The sequence below is a fragment of the Pocillopora damicornis genome, chromosome 1, assembly GCF_964200805.1.
Source record: "Pocillopora damicornis chromosome 1, jaPocDami1.2, whole genome shotgun sequence".
Lineage (NCBI taxonomy): Eukaryota > Metazoa > Cnidaria > Anthozoa > Scleractinia > Pocilloporidae > Pocillopora > Pocillopora damicornis.
In genome coordinates this window covers 5,762,111-5,788,201 of record NC_142670.1, presented here as the reverse complement: position 1 = coordinate 5,788,201, position 26,091 = coordinate 5,762,111, and the positions used below count along the sequence as shown (strand labels likewise).

At 36.7% G+C, this 26,091-nt stretch overlaps 1 protein-coding gene and 1 long non-coding RNA gene across 2 annotated transcripts; both read left to right on the top strand.

The window, feature by feature from the left end:
- Positions 1-1,241: 1,241 nt before the first annotated feature.
- On the top strand, positions 1,242-10,513 carry LOC149051563 (adhesion G protein-coupled receptor L4-like; the record flags this gene model as incomplete). The annotated part of the gene is made up of 20 exons (XM_089186607.1): positions 1,242-1,734; positions 2,223-2,594; positions 3,586-3,660; positions 4,346-4,611; positions 4,720-4,779; positions 5,063-5,261; positions 5,562-5,669; positions 5,902-5,989; positions 6,232-6,322; positions 6,389-6,438; positions 6,703-6,829; positions 6,925-7,028; positions 7,429-7,531; positions 7,637-7,787; positions 7,907-7,988; positions 8,143-8,209; positions 8,894-8,982; positions 9,168-9,288; positions 9,557-9,598; positions 9,708-10,513. Coding segments are annotated over 20 exons (2,853 nt in total), but the record flags the coding sequence as incomplete, so codon positions are not given.
- Positions 10,514-17,592: 7,079 nt separating this feature from the next.
- LOC149051562 (uncharacterized) lies at positions 17,593-25,162 on the top strand. Its single transcript, XR_016180763.1, has 4 exons — positions 17,593-17,768; positions 19,042-20,087; positions 21,101-21,206; positions 23,844-25,162. It is a non-coding gene; the product is annotated as an uncharacterized LOC149051562 (long non-coding RNA).
- The last annotated feature ends 929 nt before the right edge of the window (positions 25,163-26,091 follow it).

Genomic DNA, 26,091 nt, shown 5'->3' with positions numbered 1-26,091 from the left:
TTGAAATAATAATAGGGTCATTTGTCGAAAGGAATACTTTTTTATCTCTCCGCTACTACGCCATTTAAGCCATTTATTTGGGCAACGGAACATGCTCACGGTATTCCACTGTGCAACAGTGCAAAAATACGGACGGAGAGCGGAACAACAGAAGGCTGCACCAACCAAACGGATATTATTATTGTTGTTGTTGTTTTTTCCCTTTTTTAAGCAACAAATTTCTTAGCTCATTAAACTTTTCTGACGGTTATAAAGAACACTTGAATGGTTTCCCAACGGCACTCTCTTGACTTGGAATAATATCGCGCAAAATGTCGGCATCGAATAAGTCGTAAATATTTATATTGTAGTTATCTGTTCCGAGAAGCGACAATTTTGAACTTTTTGAACTTACAAATAAAAGTCTAATCCATACGTTTGACCTCTCGGTGATGATTCTGGGAAAAACAAAGCTATAAGGCACAAGTATTTGCTTTGCTCTATGCATGTGAAGTCGTTGCCCAGAGGAATAAGCGCCCATCCCGGTTACTTCGAGCAACAGTTAAAAACTGTCTAAAGTTTTGGTATTTTTTACCGCAATTTCCTTTCATTTCCATTTTAGATTTAAGTTTCAATTAAACAAGATTAAAGGCAAGAGATAGATAACAAATTGAAGGTGGTCCTTGAATTATAATCCTTTTAACATCTCCTGATGAAACGCATCCCTAAGCTCCTAAGGGAAGGTAAGAAAAGTCATAGGTAGGTTTTAAAGTGCATGCAGCGAATAAAATGCATTAGTGCTAGTCTACCTCGAAATCTAATAAACTTTTTAGTTGTTTCAAACGTTATTTTCGACATAACAATCTTATTTTCTCTTCTACAGTCATCCTTCATTTGATGATGGAATTGCCAGGAACAGGTGAGAAAGTGTAATTCCAATGTAATATTTATGTACCATAAAAACTAACCAGAAAAAAAGAAAGGATTTGATTGAATTATCAAAATGATTAGTGATAGACTTCCTCCTGGAATTACATCGACTTGCTATTAAAAAAACGTTAGTTGGAAAGCAAAAATAAAAAAGTCAGACTAACGGTGCTATTACCCTGATTTCCCCAATTTCCACTTTTAAAACCTAGCCTAATTCTAATTTTTCCTTTGGTGAGGTAGAAAGTTTTGATGCCCATTTTTTTTTATCAATGTTAATGGAATAAAAATATACTTTCTCTTCTTCATCTATATCGTTATTACTATTGTTATGATCAGTAAACAATTGTTTATTTATTTATTTATTCCTTTGTCTTCACCATCAGAATTATCACTATTGTTACAACAGTATACATTTTTTTGTCTATTTTTTGTCCTTTATTTTTTTTCCCATAGAGTGCCAAGCAACCTGTTTCAAAAACTCCTCTTACATATTTTCGAAAAGCGGAAGAGGTTGGTATCAGAACAGGGAAGTCTGTTACAGCCAGGGAGGTAACTTAGTCTCCATCGAAACTGAAGAAGAATGGAAGTTTATCAAACATGAAATTCAAAAGCTTGGTACTCGGAATACTAGTGCGTGGCACATTGGTTTATGGAAGATAAGCGAGGTTTGGACTTGGCAGAGTGGAGAAAAACTAAATATTTCGAAATGGCGAGATTCTGAGCTAGATGGTACCGACGGTTATGCCGAAATATCCAAGAGTGGAGGTCTCTTTAATGGTATCTCTCAAAATGATGAAAATGCCTACATTTGCGAGATTCCCGGAGGTAAGATCACATTCCAACCATAAAGTGTATTACATGCTGAAATATTACAGTCTTGCACTTGTGCCAGAAAAATTGCTCTTGCTTCTTAAGATGAAGATATTGTTCACAGAATATGCTCAGCTCACCTCACTTGAACATGTACGTGTCAACGACGAATGAACTTTTATGCGCGTATTAGTAGTTGAACATAATGCCCATAAAAAAATCCGGGACAAATGTTTCCAAAAAAAAAATGATTACTCTAAAATTGTCCTTTTTTTGCATCGCCTGCAGCTGAAAAACCGCGATCGAAATTGTATATTTAACAACTTTTGTCGAGTGCGTTGAGATTGGGATAATCTAGCCAACGGAATTTTCCCTTGCCACAAGTTACAAGGCGTGTTCACTGAGGTCAGTTAGTAAATGCACGTTCTTTTAAACATAACACATCGAAGAATGTATGCCCAAGGTCTTGAGTACCAGTTTTGAAGTACTGGTTTTTCTCGTAGAGTGCCAAGCAACCTGTTTCAAGAACTCCTCTTACATATTTTCGAAAAGCGAAAGAGATTGGAATAACAGTAGGCGTGTCTGTAACGTCCAGGGATTTGACTTAGTCTCCATCGAAACTGAAGAAGAATGGCAGTTTATCAGTAACGAGATTCAGAAGCGTGGTACTTGGAATGCTAGTGCGTGGCACATTGGTTTATGGAAGATAGGCGGGGTTTGGACTTGGCTGAGTGGAGAACAATTAAACATTTCGAAATGGCGAGATTCTGAGCCAGATGGTAACGACGATTATGCGGAAATATCCAGGAATAGAGGCCTCTTTAATGGTATCTCTCGGAATGATAATAATACCTATATTTGCGAGATTCCCAGAGGTAAGATCACACGCCAACCATAAAGTCTACTATGTGCTGAAACATTACAGTCTACCACTTGTGTCAGGAAAATTGCTCTTGCTTCTTAAAAGTGAAAATATTGTTCACAGAATATGCTCAGCTCACCCAACTTGTACATGTGAGCGATGAACGACCTTCTAAGCGCGTATTTGTGGTTGAACATAATGCCCATGAAAAAATCCGGGACATATGTTTCGAAAAAGAATGATGACTCTAAAATTTTCCTTTTTTTTTACATCGCCTGCAGCTGGAAAAACAGCGATGGAAATTGTATATTTAACAACTTTTGTCGAGGGCGTTGAGATTGGGATAATGTAGCCAACGGAATTTTGCCTTGCCATAAGTGACAAGGCGTTTTCATTGATGTCAGTGAATGAATGCATGTTCTTTTGAACAAAACATATCGAAGTATGGGTGCCTGTGTGTACCCTACTGATTTAGGGCTGTAATTACGGCAAGATCCTCCATGAGCTGAACAATTTTTGAACGAGTAAATGGTAGTTGAAACAGACTGAGGTAATGCAAGTTAAATAGAGGCTTCACCGAAATATTTTTATTCGTATAATGAAAAAGGTGATTCAAATGGCTTGCCAACAAACTTTGAAGCATTTCTTTAAATGTATCTGTCACAATCTGACACCTGTTAAGAAGAGAAATTGTAAGAAACAAAAGCGCATGTACGTTTCAAAAAAACAAAAAAAAATCATCATCAACGGTACTGGTTTGGCAAACAAACTTAAATTTAATATCTGTAACGAGTATTGATGAACGACGTATACCTCTGTTCAATCAGAGCACACTTCTATTCAATCAGTAAATGGAAAATAATTGTCAGTAAAATTAATTCTGTTTCGAGATTCTGGGAGTTTGCCCATTTGTTAGGTACAATCGCGTGTGTAAATCTGATCTTTTCTTTTCTTTTTGGAATAATTAATTCCTCTGTATTGCATTTGTGACATTTGTTCAGCAGATTCAGCTCCTGGACAAAACTCTTGGCAGGGCTCTTACCAAGACTACGTTGGACCACCTTGTACACAACGATATGGTAAGAGGAGTGGGTCACTATAATGACGTGGAATATGTCCCAAGCACAATAAATAACCCATTCTCAGAAATAAAAGGTACAAAATGATAAGGGAGGGGGGACCCGACAGACTTGCTGGTGCTCAATGTAATCGAAACTTCACCGGTGCTTAACGCAATCGAAGATGCCATGGTGTAAGGTGCAACAAACATGCACAGAAATTAAAACCGGCGAGTATCGCAATAAGGTAATAGCTGAGTAGTAAACCATTTCCTCAGCTACCTAATCAATTAACAAAAGCCATAGCTCGTTTGTCTTTTCCTCCCTCATTATAACAACGGGGATGTTCGAGGTAATGTATTCCAATAGTTTCCGTTGGCATAGCACACTTCAAGTTGAGTACTTCGTAACATTGGCGACATATGGTGTTATGACACATTTAGCAAAACCTGTATTGGAAGGAAACCAAAGTGATCCTCACAAGCGTTCACTTATTATAAAACATCTGTTTTATCCAAGTTTTGTAAATTGAGCGATATGACAAGCTTGAATTTTCGAACCTTTATACCGTTTGCGTTTCCTGTCATTCGCTCTCCAATAGTTGGAAAAATATACAAACGTGCTAAGAGGAAAGCCGTAAAACATTGAAACAGCTCAATTGACATCTCGTTCTAATCCAAGATTTTCCTTTCTCATCCATCTCCAGCATCGCCATCGCCATCGCCATCGCCATCGCCATCGCCATCGCCATCGCCATCGCCATCGCCATCGCCATCGCCATCGCCATCGCCATCGCCATCGCCATCGCCATCGCCATCGCCATCGCCATCGCCATCGCCATCGCCATCGCCATCGCCATCGCCATCGCCATCGCCATCGCCATCGCCATCGCCATCGCCAACGCCATCGCCATCGCCATCGCCATCGCCATCGCCAACGCCATCGCCATCGCCAAGGACAGTCGAGGAGCTGGTTTGTGTTCTAAATAGTCATTTACGTTTCTATGCATGTCGCTTTTCGGAACCTTCTCTGTTTATAAATGTGATACTCGTTTTCTTTTGTTTTTTGTTTTTATTCTAGGCAAGTGATTCTGTGTCAAAATTTTCCGGAATAAATATTACCAGAAATATTTCCATAAAGGTATCCAATTTTCATAACTTGAGGGCTTTTAACTTTGATATATCTATTTAAACCATAAGAGTAAATATCTGATCTTTCAGGATAAACCACTATTCAAGCCATATGACGTGAAAATGGTGAAAAATGGGAGAAAATAATTCAGGCTCCTAAAAGAGTTATTTTGACAATGAATACCCTGGACACCATCGAGGGCCTCCTGCTAGACTTTTTCCGCCTTCTTAATATCAATTGTATCTATGAGACTGGCTAGTTAATGACCTGGAAATATTTTACGTCATTGCAGGAGGCTGTAGGTGTGTTTGAAAATTTCACCATAAATATCGCGAACGTCGCAAAAGACATGGCCAACACGGAAGAGGTTAAGACTCTAAGAAAATCCATCTTTGAGGTGGCAGAGGCCGTCGAGAAATTTGCTCTTAATTATGGAAAGCAGCACCTGAGTGGAATGAGGCTTTCAAAAAGGATCGTGTACCCAAAAATGGGTGAGGTTGCGGCCTTCAGTCTTGTTTAGGTTTAAAGTCTATTTCTCTGTTACTTAATGACTTGCTGACAGACCGACTGAGCGGCATAATTTCCTAGATAATGTAAGAACTCATTTAGAAGCCTGAAACGTTATTGTTGAATATTATGGATATCTGGTTGTTTTGTTTTGTTTTTTTTTTATTTGTTTGATACTTTAAAATTTTGCGGTGAAGGAAATTAAAAGTATCTTTAAACAATCAATAAGACAGAATAGAAATCCTTCAAAATTTTGAAACCTTTCTTCTCGCTCGGTTTGACAGTTTTGGCCATTCAAAAAGCCTATCGCCAGAATGCGAGTTACTTCCACTTTGAGGAACAACGATGGCAAGCGAGAATCGATATCGCTTCTTCAAATTTTGAGGAAAATGGTTCGTATTAACCGGCGTGTTAACTTTACAACTTTTAGTTACCTTGGTTTCTCCAATCGAAATTTCTGTATTGAAATAAATCCTCAAAAAAATGCGGTTTATTAGTTTACATAGTCTATTTTCTTGAATCATTTGCCTTCCTTCTAATGTCATGATAAAAATTTTAATTTTGTGGTTTATTATTTTTTTTTTTTTGATAACTTATTTTTTGTTGATTCTTTGGGGTTTTAAGGATCATTGGTGGTGGCTTTTGTGTACAAGGATCTGCATGACCTACTTCTGACAGATCAACCTATCAGGAATAAAACAGTCAACAAAAGGTGATGTTATTTTCATTTTATTGTATGTCCCTTTCCCCAAAAACACACAACGCAGAAACACGTAAGACCCAAGTTCAACTAAACTGACCTTAGAAACTGTCAAAAGTTCCAACTAAGGTTGGAAGTCTCCCTGCCTGTCTCAGACTATTCCACCTTCAATAAAAATTCGCTTGAATCTAGCGAGAGTATATGCTTGTTGATTCCTTGGTTTTGGTTCATTTTCAAATATAATTTCTTCATAGGTATATCAACTCCAGGATAATGGCCATAACCATGGACCCCAAGCCAAATAAATTGGGAGAAAATGTCATCCTTAAGTTCAAAAACCTTAAGGTAACATTAAAATTAGTAGTTACGCGTTATTATGATTCATTCTGACAAGATAAAATCCATTTTCAGGTCTTGACAGCAGAGAAGCGTTGTATGTTTTGGAGTGGCAGCAGCAATAGGTAAAAATAAAACTGCAATATATTATTGTTCAGTATTTATTCCTTCTTAAATTGATTTAAGTATGAAGGAGAATGAATGAACGTTCTTAGTAAGATTTTCCCATGAGGCCAACATGTCGGCGTTTTTAGAGAGAGGAAGTCTGACTGAAATGTTCTCGCAGCTAAGACTACAATGAAGGAAAAACTTAGCGCGAAATTGGCAAACATCGCCTCTTCCAAAACGATGAACAATTTTGTGCGCTTTGTCGACCTACTTTTCTTCAGCTCAGAAGGCTTTTCAGAGGAAGGATGCCATGTAGTTACATCAAAAAGCAACTCAGAAGAAACAGTTTGCAGCTGCAATCATATGACGCATTTCGCCGTCTTAATGGACTACGACGGTAGCACAAAGGTAATCAAATAATTTTTGCCTTACTCTATAATTTTATGGGCTCAATTAAATACCTCAATGTTTTATTTTAAATTTCTTTTTCTTTTTTGACACAGCTCACCGAGGAAGACGAAACAGTTCTGAAAGTTATCACCTACGTGGGACTGAGCCTCTCCATCGTCGGGATACTTTTAACATTAATACTTTATTCTTGCCTCACGTAAGTAATGTACCTGAATATTAGTGACGTAAATTCTTAACTCCCCTCAAGTAGGCTAGAGAGAAAAGAGATCTCAATCCAAATCTCCATGCCAATAAGAACATGCATGCCAGCCAGCCAGATAACTAAGAAATTCAAAGTCAAAGCTCATGGTTTCACGTTTTATGAATTGTTTTCGGTTAAGCTATTTTCCTCGTAATGCTTTCCTTTTTTTTGTCCTTTCTAGAGATATTTACTGTTTTTCTTCTTTCCTTTGATGTCAAGATTTAGTTGATATCTTTAACCATATTTTGCTGTATCTTTTGATTTAATTTTGTTGTTCTGATGTACTCAGTGTGTTGATGTTATTGTTGTTGTTTCCTTTGTCTAATTCACTGTTTTTTTACTATTTTTTCATCAGAGATGTTCGTCAACCTCTCTCTCAAATTCGACTGAGTGTTTCTATGTCCCTTGGAGCTGGACAGATCATCTTCATCGCCGGAATAAACGCCACAGAAAACAAAGTTAGTGGGCTCTCTTTCTATCCATAGAAGGAATTTACTCTTTGCACCGTAAATATCTTGTCGAAAGGAGCACGATAACAATACGATAACTTTTTCTTTTCACAGGCTGCCTGTGTTACAATAGCAGCTCTGATGCAGTATTTCTTGATGGCTGCTTTCTGTTGGATGCTGATCGAGGCAATTTATCTCAACTTCTTCGTTGTGAAAGTTTACAACATCAACACCACGATGCACATGTATCACGTCATCTCATGGGGTGAGTTTATTATTTTACAACATGCACTTGCAGCTATAACCATGCATGCTTTCGGATCACCAAATCTGGTGTTGTCATCCATTGAAGTGTTTCGATTTCCTTCCTTTCTTTATGGGTAGGTCTTCCAGTGATCATGGTGGCCATTTCACTTGGCATCGCTGCTGGAAAAGAAGGGTTACAAAGCTATACGAGTGATAAATAGTGAGGAAATTCAACGGTTTCTTATTGCTCTTCTTCTTTTGTTTCATTTTATTGCATTCTTTCTTTTGTCTATTTGTGTATAGTTTGAAATCGTCATCATTTCATTCGCTGAAAATTTGGCTTTCTTTCTTGTCTTTCACTTCTTCGAGTTTAGTTGCTGGCTTTCCTCGACTAACAACCTGACCTGGATATTCGCCGCCTTTGTGGCTTTCATTGAAGTTGTGAGTTAATGATTCGTGTTGCTGATTGTGATTGGTACACCTGGACTAATTTCTGCCAAAAGACTTTTTTTCTCTGCTCTTTAAAAAAGCGGATTAAACCTTTAACTCCCAGAAGTGATCAACATGAAACCTCTCCTTGTGATATCCTTACATTAAACAGAAAACAGCTGATGAGAATATTTAAACTTATCAGGTAGAAGTTGTGGCCTTGATCTAACACCAGATTATAGCTTCAAATATTCTCCAACTTTTAATACACAGTGTAAAAAAAAAGCTTCTCCACCCTCCATGTTAATTTCCTAACACTGTTTCACATTGATATACCAAGATGAGTTTTTCGCGCTAAAGTTACTCATTTGAAAAAATTAATAATGATAAAAAAATTGAAAAAGATAAAACGAGCAGGAAAAGTAGAAGATATTGAATTTATCTAATTTAACATGAGGCTTCACTTTGCATGGTTCATTTAGTTTAGACACTTTTGTTCGCGATTTCTTTAGCTCATTGTCAGAGCATCCAAGCTCATAATCTAGGTACCCTGGCTGGGAGTTCTTTTCCCTGTAAATGTCTCTTCATTCCACTCTCCTTACCAAACTAATGACGTCTTTGGCAAGGATCCTCTCCTGCCTTGGCTATTTGACAACCACTTCTAAATAATCAATTTATTTCTATTGTATTCTTCAGCTCAACATCTTGATACTCGTACGCGTTATAAAAGAGATCACCAATTTGGTACAGCCAATAGCAGAAGACAACCATTTTCAGCAAATACGGTAAGATTTACATCATAAAACTAAAACTAAGTAGTGGAAAAGATTGTCATGTGCTCCTGTGAGGCGATATTCGCCTAACCTCCACATTTCTTTATCAGGAAGGCATTCCGATCTCTAACAATTACAATTTTTTGTCAAAAGAAAAAAAAAAGAATGGTGTTTTTTTGGTTGTTTTTAACTCCTAGACTTGGCATCAAAGCATGCTTGGTGATAATTCCCCTACTGGGTGTCACGTGGCTATTTGGTCTCCTTTTGCCTGTGCATAAAGCTTTCGCCTACATCTTCACCATACTCAACTCTACTCAGGTGAGTGTTGAATAGCTTCTCTCAAAAATCACTCAATCTCGATTAAATTTTTTAACCAGGCGATACAACATTACAATTGTTACATGATATTTATTGGAGTTATGAAAACAAAAAGCTGTTAAACATGCCAGAGAAAACAGATTTCTTCCTCATGTATGGGTTACGCAGTTTTCTTTTCTTCTCAAATTTCTCTTCATGCATATGTAAATCTTAAAATATATTTGCCTAGTTTATTTAAATATTGTAAAAAGGAATGTTTATTCTGTAGGGTTTCCTGATTTTCGCTCTACACTCCCTGCGAAACACTCAGGTAAGAAAAGAAAACTGTTTATACACTAACTGCATATCATCAAGTTGTAGTGTTTCAATAAATACCTAAGTACTAAGAACCATATTTCATGTCGCTCATCTATCTGCAGATCAAAGAACGATTCAAAAGAAAGATGAACATCGTTTTTCTATCTTCGATAAAGGACACCTCCATAAGGAAGAGCTCACAGGTCAAATCAAGTGAGATAGACATTGTATGGACAGTTGAGTTGCAGTCTTGTGCTGAATTTGAATCGAAATATCGCACAACTTAGGTAACTGGATCCAGCAAACTGGAAATAATAGTCAATTACTTAGTACAATCACTTAGTTAACAGCTATTAGTCGGTTGTGATCGGTCTGAGTTACGATCTGCAGGTAAAGGTCATTCTGTTTATTATTGTTTAAGCACTCATGCAGTTGTAAATGTCACCAGTCTTCTTCGTGATTGTAAGTTATAAGTTTATTTTCTGGACGATCGTATATTTGCAGGCAAAACTCATCGAAATAAACCAATCTAAAAATTAAAATTTTTTAATGGCTCAGTCAGTTGATGGTTGCCCTTCGAATAAGACTACATGGAAAACTACTGTGAAGATTGTTGATATAATTTCGAGGAACTTTGGAGACAACTGTGAGATTTTGTCAGTGGGTTGAGCTAAGATATGGTTTTTAATGGGCTCAAATAACTTTATTTAGGATAAATACTGTACTTCCTTTAAGAGTCGCTCCTCGATAAGAATATTACAAGTTGCTTAATATTGTTCTTTCTGTCGGTTAAATTGTACTGTAACAAATAATACTAATAGTAGTAGCAGCTAAAGCGGACATTCAAAGTTGTTGCTTAATGAATAAATAGATGAATACGTAAATGTTTGAATAAATAAACAACTAATTTTAAAAGAACAGAAAAAAACCCTTATGATTGGATCTTTTTTGAAGCAGTTACGTCTGCCCGTTTTTTAATTTTTTAATTTTTTTTCGCAATTACGGCGCGCGTTATACCCGAACTTTATTATAATATTCTTCTATTTTCTGCATCCCTAAGATAAGGAATACCGTTTTTGAATGGAAAATACATCGCATGATTAGAAATTCAATATAATAAGGGCTATATTAGCCGGAAATGGCATAAACCAATAGATTATAACCTCTTGCGCAAACTTCATTCAACAGCGATTAAGGAACAATTACTCAGAGTAGACAATTTATAGGAAAAAAGCTTAGCGATAGAAATGCGGAATATTTCCATGGGCCTTGTTTTCAAGTATCACTACAACGGAGAGTCAAGCATTGAAGAGGAATTTCAACAAGTGAAAGAAGGAGTCGATTATGTAGATGTGCCTAACTCGGTTTACAACAGACTCACAAACTCCCGTTGGTAAAAACGTTATCTGAATTATCGAAATAGATTCATGTCGAACAAGCGGTTAGGACCTGCGAGAAGGTAGCTCTTTTTAATTTCTTGTTTTTTTTTCCGACTGCGAACTGCGGCGGTAGGGGGTTATAAATAGCGATGCTTAATCAGCAAGTTGCCTGAGATCAGATGAATCCTTTTTTGCGCTAATTTACTCTGAGGGCGAACTTACTCTTACGTGGGGTCACGTAAAGAGAACAAACAGCGCGAAAAAAATGGCTCAATCATTTAGGATCATTCCGAGCGGTGCGATGCCTGAGTCACTCGTTTTACTTCACACATGCATTGGTGTACTCCGCTGATTTCTTTTCCTTTTTTTTTTTTGGATGACTTAATAACTACATAGAAGTTAGTCTTCCTTGTTTTGAGGGAAAAAAAACAGTCAAGCGCCCGCCTAAAGCCTGAGGGAACAGTCAGATAAATATTCACATTTGGATCCGTTTTGTTCAATGCCTTTAAGAGCCTGTCCACGACAGCACCAGGCAGTCGTGCTACATGCCATCTCACCGATTTCAATGAAACTTTGCCAGTTTAAAGGGTCTACCCCAAAACTAAAAAAGACGAACTGGTTTCTGTAATTGCTTCAAAATAGGTAAAATGTATGAAGCTCTCACTGCGATGGTATTCAACCGATTACTCTGAGAGTTTGCACACATACTTTTACATCCTTTGTTAATTTCCGCCGCAATTATCAGTCAATTTGATAGACGGCTTGTAAATCAAAAGAGGCAAATAAACGACTGTGGTTTTAGACTTTTCGATTCATCCAAATATTTGACAACTTTGAGGTCAAATATCTCCCCTTGCCAGAAAGCTACAACACTAATCTTGATACCCCTTCATAATCCATAATTTTATCTCTGAAAATCATCAAAAAACTTTGGGCACTACCGTATTTTTGTCTTGGATGCCTTTTAAAATCTGCGACTGTGACAAGTTTCTCTCAACTACACCTGTCACGCAATTCTTGCTCTAGGCGGTCACTTGACGAAATAAACCTACATTTTTCAGCTCTTTATAAAAGACAGTTGATCAAGAAAGCTAAAAAATGTGAAAAACTTTCAAAATTTTTTGTAAGAATGGAAAATTTCACGTTGCTGAACATCACGGACTCCCGAACCACACTATTGACTGGGACTCTGCGCAATGCCTAACCTACAGCACCAACTACTTTCAACGCCTGACTCTGGAAATCTGGTTTACTAACTTGGAACAGATTCCCCTCAACAGGTGTCAGCCACTACCGGCACCATACAAACGACTCATCCATGACATTAACATTACAAACGAACCGAACTTTACTAACGGTCGAGACTGACCAATCACGACCGACCTACGCCACTTGAGTCTTACAGCCAATAACATCGCGGCAAAATCGACCGATCAGTTTACACAAACCGGACTAGGAACATTCGACTGACAACAACTATTCCTTGGCTCTAAAGATGACTTCTGCTCCGGTTGTCGAAACGTCAGTCACCGACATCAGTCCTCCTCAGGACTACACTCACCCGGACGATCAGACTACACTATTACGAGGAATTCTCTCTTAGTCACTCATGGGAATTAAAGGGTTAACATCAATATCCATATTCCCTAGACTCTTAACTATAAATTTCCATTGGTACTGTATTTGCTAGTTCAAAAACAAACTCACAGTCTGATCAAATTGGTATTCATAAACAAAGTAATAGCTACCTCACCTGATTGTAACATAAAGAAAACCCAGCAAGGACCGAGCCAGTCTGTTGTCAGTTGTAAGACAGCAAAAAATGGGTAGAACAGGATCCCGTATACAAGAACAGTGACAATAATCTGAAAAACTAATTAAAACAGAGGAATTTTTTTTCTGCTTGCTCGTGTTGAGTGCTGGACTGTTGTGCAGGTAAAGGGGGTAAATTTCTAAAGAAACTGTGGTGCTGCATCAGTGGAAGAGTATAACAGAGTAATTAAGTATTTTTGACTGAGTTGATAATGTAAATTGGCCAGAGTAAGGGGTTTAAAAGCTGACGTTTTGAGCGCAAAAAGCCCTTCATCGAAGCAATTGGAGGAATTGTGGGTTGTGTGTGTATTTATATGCAGAAAATGGAGCTATGTTATTGGTGGGAATATGGTGACAGGAAAACAAGAATATATTAGCTGAATGAAAAGCATTCGTTGATACCATGTGGCTTAAGAGTGCCTATTCGAAAGATAATTTTTGTTCTGGAGTTATGCAGCCCGAACTGCCTAGATGTAGGGAAAGGCCACAAAGTGCCATATGCTGCCAAGAATGATTGTGCAGATTAAAGTATCTAGCGACTGCTTTGGATGAGTCCTTGTGATTTCTTTTTACATTGCGAAGGTGTTATGGCTATGTTGGTAGCTGAGGGTTTAAGTCCCTGACCACAACAACACTCAGGTCTTAAAATAACTGACAAGAACATGCTGCCTTTGATACAACATCTGCAAATGGTTAGATGTTCTTGTCTTCTCAGCTAAGGATGATAAACCATAGGCCCCATACTCTCCTACATCTTCTCTGTACTGGTTATAAGCAGGGGAAATTAACCCCCTAACTCCCAGAAATGATTAGCAGGTAACTTCTCCCTATAATATCCTTACATTATCCAGCAAACAGGTGATGAGAATACCCAAACCTTCTCAGGTAGAAGATGTTTTCTTGATCTAACAGAAAAGTTCTCATAACTGATGAATATGCAATTGTGCAGCAGCTAGAGGGGAGAATTAATCAATAATCAGATCTTGAGAGTTAAAGAGTAAAACAACTGACAGACTTCAACAAAGAGTAACGAATGTGGCTCCCAGTGTGGTCATCTGGCCTTGTTATCATTTATAGAGGCCCACATTTACACCTGCTTTTAAAAGCCAAACTGAGCCAGCCTGTCTAAATATTCCAAAAAAATAACTTAATATCAAGTTCACACCCACATCACAAATGGAGGCTGGGTGCCCAAGGGGCCCAGGAGCTGCAACTACAGTCACACCCCAAGATGCTAGAACACCCAACTGGCCTACCCAACGCTAAAGTGGCAGCTTGCTGAAATAGACCCTGCAAAACAAACCCTGAAGTTGGGGTTGAGGGGAGGAAACACAGAGAACTGCTATCCTTAAGGACAAGAATCCCACACTACAGAACAGCAAACACAACACGGGCACACGATAAACCAACACATACACTGATAAGGTATACTGCTGGATGAGGACAGCCCCAGGGCCCTAACATCCACAGCAGTGCTGATGCAAACTATGCAGAATGCAACAAATACTGCACGGATGCTAACAGCTGGCTAAGACATAAACCAAATGTCTGAAAACGCTACTGACCATGCATGTATTTGCTCTTAGTCATTTAAACTGTATGTTAAATTCCATTTAATAACTATATTAAAATTTGTTCATAAAATAATACTGACCCATGGAAACTGAGTTAACCTATAGCTACTATACTCTTTAAAATGATTTTAACAGTGAGAGAAAAAACAAAACAAGACAAACAAAACAAACAAACACTCAATTTATTCAAAATTAGGCTGCTATGGTATGACAACTTACCCTGCACCCATCCAGCTGGGTCAGGCATCTGAGAAATTCCATTTTTTAGTTGTAAAAACATATTCAGGCATGTGCTGGAAGTGGCTCCAAACATAACAGCCATGGTGAATCTGTTGCCAAAACCACTTAAAAAAATCAAATGGTCTGAAAGGAAACCACACAAACATTAGTAAAACATGGGCACCCAAATTAAGCTCACTTAAAAATACACTCCCATTAGACCCATTCAATAAGGGAGTGCCTCATATTATTGCACTGTGTTTATATTCTGACCGAAATGGCACAATTTCCTGGTAGATTAGGGGTAGGGGTCAGTTTTTTGGTCAATGAAGTGGAAAGTGTTACTTTTGTGATGCCATCTACCCATGTGCTGCTGGCCTCTTGGAATACCTGCCCTATTATAGTCTATTCTGTGGCCAACTGTACACCCCATCTGCTAAGTGAGTCACTTTACCAGAAATGTAATACTTGTGATCCCAACTTAGTCAATTTCTGTTTATAGATGCATCTATCTAGCTAAAACCAAGTCTTTTAAGTAGGTCATGATCCTAAAATGAAGTGACACATTTGTTTATGTGAATTTAGAACACTTTACTTTTCATTTTCAGTGCATTAATATTCTGGTACATTTAAATCTAGTTTGAATCTTCCTGTTTGTAAATCCTTATTTTGATGTACGAAAATTTTCCAGTTAGTCCCCACTCTTGTAACTCTATTGAAAATGTAACCCCATTATAGCTAAGTGAGTCATGAAAATGCCACCCAAACCAGCAGCACATCCCTGTGCCTTTATTACAAGTTGCAACTTTTTTGAAAAAAAGTACATGTAGCTGGGTGTCACTTAGACTTAGGTACAACTACTTAAAAGTACACAATGATCAGACTATATGTTGCTGACCTTCAATATAAGCCTTGATTTTTTTGCTCTATTAATCAATTCTGTTCTCACATCAGCGAACCAGGAAATCCAATGTAGTTTTGAAGTCCAGATTTGAACCTTTGCTTGACAAAGGCCAGTATAAAAATAATGACAAGCTTAAAAATAATAATAATACATGTAATAATAATGATCAATTGTGCAAGCATGAAATTACAAGTGAATTTTTAGCAAAACATCATCACCTGTCTAACTTTCCAACATAAAACAGGGGGGAAGGGGGTACTTATTCCAAAGGGGTTGCTTTTTGGAAGAAGGGTGCTAAATCAAATTATTATGATATGTAAACAATTTTGTCATCATTGTCTGATAAAGGTTACTTCAATATTTCATTTAGAGCTGGAAGAAGACAGCCAAGATCAAACAGACTCTCTTTGATAATTGTGAGGCACCTAAATTGATAATTTTGAGAATGAAAATCTGTATAAAAAGATCCACATACAATTTCAGAGGAAATAACTACACAAGGCTTACTGTAATTTAAGACACGGAACAGAACGAAAATGAAGATTTGTAATTTTAGAAAGAGAGATTTTCAATTTGCAAAACAAGAATCCGTGTGGAACTCCACTGTACAGAAGGATGAGAGGGTCCATTAGAAACCTCTAAGCTGTCGAAAAATTTATCCACAACCGCAAAACCGCAAAAAAATTAGATCAAAATCAAAAACCTCATGCAAAACCGTCAAAATCTATAAGTGTTCACATCCCAGTTCTCAAAACCCTGTTTCGCGGCTATTCGAGATCAGTGGCCGCTTGGATCGAAGAGAAACCGGAATCCAAATGGGAAAATCCGAAAACCACTTAGGAAACGAAATCCGAAACCCATAAGATAAGTATTTATGACGAAACCGAAAAACATATGCTAAAGAACGGAAAATCCGCAATCCGTAATGAACACACAATCTGAAAAACCAAAATTCCATGGCACAAAAACCGATCCTAAAAAAATATCGAAAATCCCAATGCCCCTCTTATGGATGAACCGGTCAGTTCAGTCCAGAACTCATACAAATGATAACACAACAACCATTATTATTACTGAAACCTCAACGAAAACTCTTTTTATCGTTATTATTTTCCAATCAGAAACATGCCGCAAAACAACTCTAGTCACGCGATATTTTTCAGGGAAGGTGTCATGTCACGTAATCGAATCATCCGTCGACTACGAACATCGATGCTGCAGCCTCACGGATTTTTTTTTTTTCTTTTGTAATTATAGATCTACATTTTATGGCTAAATGGCGCAGTCCTTCCTTTAAATACAGAAGAGGATTTGATTAGCTAAGAACACCACGGAGATGTTCATATTTTCAGTTCGTTTCGTTTCGTTTATCAAATCACAGTAAGCACTAAAACTTCCGGAGATATGGCCGATTCTAGTTTTACAATAGAGACTAAATACATTTTATGAAATCAGATATTTGAAAGACAGACGCAAAGAAGAGTGTTACAAACGTTAACTCTTTGACTCAGTTGTATCCAATTCTGCGCATAAACTCCATCATCTGCTACCACTCAAGCAAACACAATTTAGAAACCAGTGTAATTTTAAGTTTGGGAAAACGTGCACGACCTCACTTATTCCATTCAAATCCAATCTGTAGAACTTTTATGCGCAGTTTTTTTTTTTCTATAGTGTCATTGTATATTACATGAAATTGTTTTTGAATATCAGCGTATAAAACTTCAAATAACGTTTTGCAAATTTCATGCTGCGAATTTGAATATTTTTCAATAAAGAAACGATATAACTCGAGGAGACGACAGCGCAACGAAAGAACCACATCGCAGAACGAGCCGGCGCGAATCTAGGGCGCAGTCATTCATGGAAATATCGACATCCACGACAGAGTACGTACCCCTGAGAAGTGTTCTCCGCGGATCTATTTGCCATTTTCAAAGCAATCTATTGGGGCAACTGCACGTGGTTCAACCTCCCTCGTCTGACAGCTCCTTTCGTTTGGTTCCGTGAATTTGAATTAAATTATGGTTATCTTTTGACCTATTGTTTTTTTAGGAAAATTAGCGGAAGAGAAATAGCAGGAGTCTGGAAACTAACTAAGTTGGTGACCGCTGACTGAAGTACAGGAGATTCCCAAAGATGGCGCGAAATGTCGGAGAGTGATGTGAACACATCACTATACTAAAATGGTTTGTTGGTCGTTTTAGTTCTCAGCGGCAGAATTTCGCTAAAATTGATATGTATTGTCATACGTGGTAAAATTTCCTCTGTCATGAATCTTTTATTTGGCACATGGTAGGTAATTTTACAACATGTTTTAAAGAAGAGTTTCATTCCACTACATATATCCAACCTAAGGTATCTTTCTGGGCTGGAACGTAAAAAATGGTGTGGTACTGTGTGTTAACTAACTTTGTAGGTGTAATTTTCAATAGTCTGAGTATGTCAGGGTAGCTGAGTGAGGCTGATAAGTTACAATGTTTGCCTTTGTTTTTTATCTTTAACAAGGTCATATCATGAAGCAATTTTGTCTTCATTATTAAACTCCCAAGATCTGTTTTCTAATTCTCCCCACTTGTTTCTAGAAGTTTCCTTGTACATTTGTTATAGGAATTTGTTTTTAGATCAAGATAGTAACTTTTTTCATTACCCTTTTGTTGGATATTGTAGAGATATTTTAGGGAGAAGTTACATGTTAATTACATCTGGGAGTTTAAGGGTTGAACAATGTGATGTGATACACTGCTACATAAATTTCACTCAACATTGAAATATCCAGGACTTTAGCATTCCCTTCAAATTTGTTCAAACTGCAGTTTACTAATTCTGCAGAGCAGTTGCAGTATGCAATTCTAATGCCTGTTTCACAATTTTGATCAATCAATTTTGATTTTTCATTTACTCAGACTGAAGGGAAAATGAAATTGTTGATCAACTTGAAAGGTGATCGATAAAGAAACATTGAGACTTCACCTTACTCAGACTATTTTCTCCACAAGCCTGGTGTAACCAACATGCCAGCAATAAATTTTAGATAAGTTTAATTTCCTGATGACTGGACTCAGAACTCTTCTATTTACATGCCATTGCCAGTGGTTTCTACATAAAGTATTGCGAACATAATACATCAAGAACAGAATGACTAATTATGAGATGGGAAATAACATAGGAAATATAAGTAACAAGAAATAATTATGTATAACATAAGCAATACTAACAATATAGGAAACATTTGTCACTTGATGAAAGAGCAATTTACCTGACAATTTGGGAATATGGCTGGCGTAACAATGTACTTGCAATTGCCTAACTCAAGCTCACACCTTTTTTATTTGTATGATCTGTGCGAAAGTCAAACTTGCAGACTGGGGCCAGGAGGGGGATTGGTTTCTACACCTGGTGTCTTCTCTCAATTTTCTGAGCTGGAATAAAATGTCTTGTAAGAAAGTTGTGCTCCAAGGAACAACACCCCCTTTGATCTTATCCAGTTGTTGTTGTTAGGTCAAAAGAAGCAAATTTATCTCATGTTGTGTGAATTAAAATATGTAATTGTTAATTTGCTGGGCAGAGTTTATCAAGAAGTGAGGATGATGACATTGCCTGAAAACAAAAACCAAAAGAAAATCAGAAGAGGAAGAAGAAAGGAATAAACATTATTGACTCAGGTAATGTTTTAGGATGAACACGAACAGTTTCAAAAGGAACAGATGTTGAGACTCTACACAAACTGTTATACCTCTGTATTAGTATTAATTGTGTATTGTGCTTTACAGTGTCCTTGTCAATTCCAAATGCAATTTGCATTATTACAAAAACATGATATAAAAAGATTCACTTAATTATACGTACAATATCACAATGATGTCCTGACCTTATTTCTAAATTAATTTTACGTCTATTTTAGATTCTGATGAAGATCCTCTTCCTCCAAAAATCAATTTCATTCCATTTCATACAGTTGTAGTTAAACTCTTTGACCCTAATATCAGCCCTGAATCAAGAGTCAAGGAAATGATCACCAACTATAGAAGCCCTTGATTATTAAACAAATTCTCCTTGTCAGCAGCTTAGAAAATGTATAGAGAACAGTATGGAGAATATGGATACTGATGTCAGGTTGTATTCAGAACCTGGTTCTCTTTCATGCATCTCTGTTTCAGAAAAGCCTCATCAGTAAAGAAGGGAGAGAGTTCAAAAGCTAAGAAAAGTTGAAGAGCAATCAGCTTAGACTCGGTTAAGGAAATTATGTCTAATTATTGGGGGTGCGTGATACTTTTTATGTGAAAGGTGATGTGGAGACTTTATCTTCACGGGAATTGTGATTTCATTTTTTTTTTACATAAATATATTTAATTTTCATAGGATTAACAGTTTTATTAACAGGATAGAAAGAGTGAAAATATGAATTTGGTTTAATTTTTTTCTTTGGTTTTATTTATCTTCAAAATGTGATCGTCTTGAATTTCATGTGAATGTGAAAACATTTTGGATACTTTTCATAATGAATAAGATGGCTAAATATTTTTACATGACTGAGTTTGACACAAAGGTTTTTTGGCCGACTCTGCTTATTGATGGAGTGGGAGGGCTGGATAGAGAAATATTTAGTGTGAGGTGAGCTTGAGGTACAGTAAGATGATGTCAGTTTTTTTAACATTGCGTGACCTTAGCATTGCTTATGTATTAGCTTGTTAAAGAAGACAAAGCCATCTGCTTCATTCAGGGTTCAGCACACTTACCATTAGACCACTCTGCCTCAAATAGAATTTGAATATTTTAGCACTTGAGTTATATTTTGATGTGTTTGATGAGGAAGAAGTTGTGCCTAGCAAATTAAAAAAGTCTGCAAAACAGACAATGTACCTTCTAAAGAGGTCCAGCAAGTTTAAGAGAGGTATCTTTCATCATTCTCTTTCATTATATTTGACATTTCAGTACCAAACCATGATGTTCATTTTTGAACATAAGATATTGCTCTGGAGAAGCATCTGGCTTCTTATAAAAATATCCAGCTAAATTTTGTTTGTCTGTTTGTTTGTTTGTTTTTTTCCTTTCTTCTATCAAGCATTGCGAATGTTAGACCTGTCATAGGACACTGCTCTTATGCTAATACATTTAACCCTTCAGTTTGACTGTGAAGAATGACTAGCATCTAATTTCTCTTTACAATATCCCTCCTGAATCAAACATTAATGTGCATTGATGGCTTTTTTTTGTTGAAAGTAAGTTATTTAAATGGTCTTCTTTCACTGGAGCTTCTTTGCAGGGAAAGATGATTTATTAAAAGTTACTGTGCATTGTGTTTGCTTTTCTGGTTTCTCCAAAATTTTAACTTTTGGATAGGCACATGTTACACACAGGTGTCAAGGTTAAGGGCACAAGAATAAAGGAAATGATCACCAACTAAGCTCTTGTTTGTTCTCCTCGTCAGTACCCTCAGAAACACATAGAGAACAGTTTAGAGAATGTGCATACTGATTTTAATGTGATCAGGGTTGAAAATGAAAAACAACCAAACCAAAAAAACAACAGAAAAATAATAAAGACAGTGTCATCAAAGGTGAATTCAATACAATGTTGTTGTGGTACTGAAATATTTAACACATGGATTGTTATTCTTGCTTCAGTCCAGTCAAACCTAAAGAGAAAAAAGCAACTTCTGCACTTGATTTCTTTGGTTCTACTCCAGTTGAAAGGGAATCCAGGAAAACATTTGCTAATAAAAGAAAACAGGTGAATAACTAACTACACTTTTTCCACCCATAATTTTTTTGTAAAGAAAAATTCAGGCATCCAGTGTATTTTTAACAGTATTTCATGCATCATACATTGAATACGGAAAACTTCAAACCTCACCATACGTACCTTGCCTTTCTATAAAATTCATGCATTACATGTTTATTTTTGGGCATAGTCACGCATCCCTTATAAAACCCTTTGCCAATCTGTTATAGTTATATCAGGATGGTTTACAGTGAACACATACCATGTCACAAAATCAATGGGTACCAGTAGTGAACAATTGAGGAATAGTTCTGGCAGAAACAACACCATGGGCTTCCTTAAAGGAACAAGTCCTTTCACCTCCAAGATATTAAAATCAATTCTCTTTACTGTCTGTCACACAAGTTTTATGAAAATATCTTTGAGAATATGGTGTTCAATCAAGTGATAATTATCCTCTTGTCTGATGATTTTCTTTCTTCTCATCACATTGCTGCTCAGTTAACTGTGAATTGGTATTATTGTGAGAAATTAGAAAATTGATCACTCTTAAGAGTGCAAATTTTAAGCTTGATCCAGAGCTTTAAGCCTACATAATGATCATCCCTTAATTCCCTGTTCAACCATCAATCATTTTTTTTGTTTTCATTTCCCACAAAGATCTGACCCAAAGTGAATAGAAAAGAAGAGTATAAAAATGGGAGAGAAAAAGAAGGAAGAGAAAATAGGAATGTCAGCCGTCACACAACAGAGCAACCATCAAAGAAAAGAAAGGAAGACTTCTCAGAATCAAAGTCTGAGGTTAAAAAGGCTTCCTCTGAGAAGAAAAAGGTTTGTAAGCCTTTTGATTACCATACTTTATTGTTGCAAAATTAATCATTACTATTACTACTTAATTGAACCAGCTACCCTGATACTAGAATGGATTGGATCTGATATGATTGCATGTGTAAGGTATGTGTCATTAAGCACTTAAATAAGTTACTTTTAGATGAAACAGTAACATTTTATGACTAAATTTGGCTTTGTTTAAGATCCAAAACTACTCAAATTTGTTAACTGGTGTTACATTTTGTATATGTAAACCTGTCCTACTATGACACATTACTAACAATACTTGCAACAAAACATTACTTACAATACTAACACTATTCAAAATACTACCATTACTGTACCTAGAATTTATACAAAAACAGTAACAATAATGACAAAACTTTTACAGTAGGTACATTTTTGGTGATTTTAACTTTGACAATCCAGGAAGATGTTACCACTATGTCTCCATTTTTCAAAGCAGCAGTGTCTTTTACTATCAACATTCCTATTTGGGACAACTCTTGCCTTGTGAGGACAACTCTTTGCTGTTAGAATATTTGACTATACACGTAACTTTTATTCTCTTCAAATTTTATCCATAGACTTTTCAGGAAGTACCCAACTCCTGCCAGCAATCTGGCTGCCAAAGCTGCCACAGTTCCAGAAACTCCAGTTAGAGACTCAAAACCAAGTCCAAAGAAAACTGTTACTCCGAAAAAGGAAAAAAAGATGTTAGTAAGGAACTCCAACCCAAGGAACACCAAAGTGTCAAAATCAGAGGAAGTGATTGAAGTTCCACCCTCATCGGAAAAGAAAAAAATCTGGCTACCGTAGTTTTATGGCGAGAGATGGTTCTAGGGCACTTGGTTCAAAGGAAATCCCTCAGGTAGGTTTCAAAGACCAAGATCTGATTGTTAATTCTCCCCTTTAGCTGCTTTCTGTAAATAAATATGAGAGTTTGTTGTCAGATCATTATAACAACTACATGTACTTGATAAGTTTTAGTATCCTCATTACATGTCGGCTGGATATTGTATGGATATTCTCGGGAGAAGTTACATGTTAATTTCTTACAGTAGTTAAATTATTATTATCTCTCAAAGCTCTTTATAGTTTGTTTTCCATCCTTTCAAATTTTAATGAGAGATGCAAGACAAAGGAAAATGAAGATTATTAGAATTAAGGCTTATTTGGAAAATCTGCAGATACAGTTTACAGAAAAAAATTGTAAAATGCATGCTTTGATTAATCCTTTTACTTCTGATATGTCAATAGTAATTCTCCTTACTGTCTGTCATACAATTCTTGTTATGTTAGTTTGGAGAATTTGGTCTTGGATCAACTAATAATCTCCTGGCTGATATTTGTCTTTATTCTCATCACTTGTCTGCATGATATTGTATTGATATTGTAAGGAAAAGTTCTGTCTTGGTCACTCATGGGAGTTAAAGGGTTAAACAAAAAAATGTATTTTATCCTTTTACTCTCAGTTGTTGTTCAAATGTTGGTTCAATGTCAGTATCTGAGAAACTGCCCACCTACCCCTCCCCTTATCCAACGTTAACCATTAGTTGTAAGCAGTTGATGGTTGTTGGGTTAGGGGAGGGGTGGGTGTGCAGATGCTGACAATGATCTGAAATGTTTATGGTGTATCTACAGAGTTTTTTTTCATTTTTCACCATTTATAACTTTTCAGTTTGGACAGTATTAAGAGGCCTTCAAGGGAAGAATTAATTATTTGTCTGCATATCTTAAATTATGCATGTACTTGATAATATAATATTTAGGAAGCAGAAAACTGTTTGAATGGACTGACATTTGTTATTACAGGAATCTTGGAAAGTATTGAGAGAGAGGAGGCAGCAGATCTGATTCAAAGATATGGTGGAAAAGTTACCCAATCAGTGAGCAAGAAAAAGAGTCAAGTTGTCGTGGGACGGGATCCTGGGAAGAGTAAACTTTCCAAGGTACATTGTAATGCACAGCTCAAAAGAGGAAAAAAAAGAACTGTGAACATAACCATATACACTGCACCTTTTCCCTAAATTTTTATAACAAATCCGGGTGCAGCTTACTGCAAATACAAAAACTTGCCGCACATTTGCAAAATTAACATGATTCATTGAACAGCAAACTAACAAGAACTGAAAAATTTTCTTTTTGTTGTTGGCTTCTAAAAGAGTTTTTTTTTTTCTATGAGCATAAACTTATACTGTGGAGTTCATTAAATGTTTCTTTGTTAAAAGACCTTTTTAACTGGTTTAAGGTTGTATTTCCTTCCTTGAATAGCCAAACATTACTTGGCAAGAAACCTGTGATTTCTTTGTTGTTGTTGTTTTTGTTGTTGTTTTTTTTTGTGCAACTGATCACATAATTTGTTAATCCTCATTTCCCTTCTTCCATCTACTTAATTTACGGTGTCACTCAGTCTGTCTGTCTGTCTGTCTGTCTGCTCTTTTGTGTACACTTAGTGAATATAATTTTTCTTGTGTGCATACAAGTACTGTACATGACTTTGCATTAAAGTTACTGATGTGCATGTGTGTGATATACATGTACCAGTAAAATGTCATAGGAGCCATAGGCTAGTGTGCAACTGATAACATAATTTGTTCATCCTTATTTCCCTTCTTCCATCTACTTAATTTATGGTGTCACTCAGTTTGTCTGTCTGTCTGTCTGTCTGCTCTTTTGTGGATGTTCATTCTTCCAATTACTGTCTTTCTATCTGTCACTTATACAATTTTTTAAACAGCTGTAACTTATGAACTTTTATGGATTTATTTTACTCGACAGTCACTTATACATGTAGTTAGTATGTTAGTGGTGGAATCACAGTTTTAAACCTTTTTATTTTGCACAGCTTTCTTTTACAACAAAGACCAAGATGGGTCGTCCTTTATGGCAGCTCTTCTGTCCGGTTCCCTAGGAGTTGGAAAAACAACAACAGCTACATGTACCCTGGTTTGTGAAGAGCTGGGTTTTACGTACATTGAAATGAATGCCAGTGACACACGAAGCAAAAGGACCTTGGAAGAACACATTTCTCAGTCACTGAACAATAAAACCATGGATGGCTTTCTGACAGGTTGTCAAATTTCTGTAAGATTTGGAATGACTTTGATATTATTAAAGATACTTTATGAATTCTCCAGTCTTACTAAACTGATTTTCCTCTGTAGTTAATTTATTAGATTTCAGATGTCCTTTTTCCTTGTATTTTTGGTCGTATTCGCTATACAATAACTTTTTGCTAAATTTCGCCTTAGGTCATTCATTTTCACTCACCCGTCGAATTAAAGCTCTATCGGTCAACTTTTCCTAAAAAATTTGTCAAGTTTCCAGGCCGACTAATCGCCTGCATCTTTAATAAGAAAATTTCCCTCACTATGCGTTCAGTATGTGTGTGTCTCATTTTTCCCTGTCCTGTCAAGACCTCTCGTATGGCAGTCCAGCGCCCTTCGATCACCCTAAGCAGGCGATGGTTTAACGACCATCACATCAGCAAAAAATAAGTATACTTAAAAAAAAAAATAGCATGTTTATATCATTGTGCTACACTCCGAATTAAAGAAAATGAAAGGTTAAAAAATGTAATATGAGGTCCTGTCCAAACTTGGCGTACAAATAGTGAAACAGCATCGCTACAAAATAGAATCATGGATCACGAAATAAGCAATGACACGATTTTCTGTTTCGAGTTCGATGAGCTCATATTCAGCTTCTTCAATACTGCTCGTGTTACCAAGTGCACCGTTTTGTTACACACTTCTGGGGCAAATCACATTTTCACAGGAGTTAAGGTGAGGACAGAATAAGTTAATAGCGACCGAATGCAGTAAATGAGATAAACGGGTATTGACTAAAGATACAAATAGAAATAATTTGAAACATGAGACAAAAAAATGAAAAAAATATCGATCTTATTTACTCGTCACGAAAGCAGGATCGAATCTTAGACCATCGGATTTTATGATCTGAAGTTGTCACACATAGCTATAGATTTCTCGTTAATGATCCATGACATATAATGGATACATAAAGGATCATCCTGCATACTGCTTAGATCATCAATGTC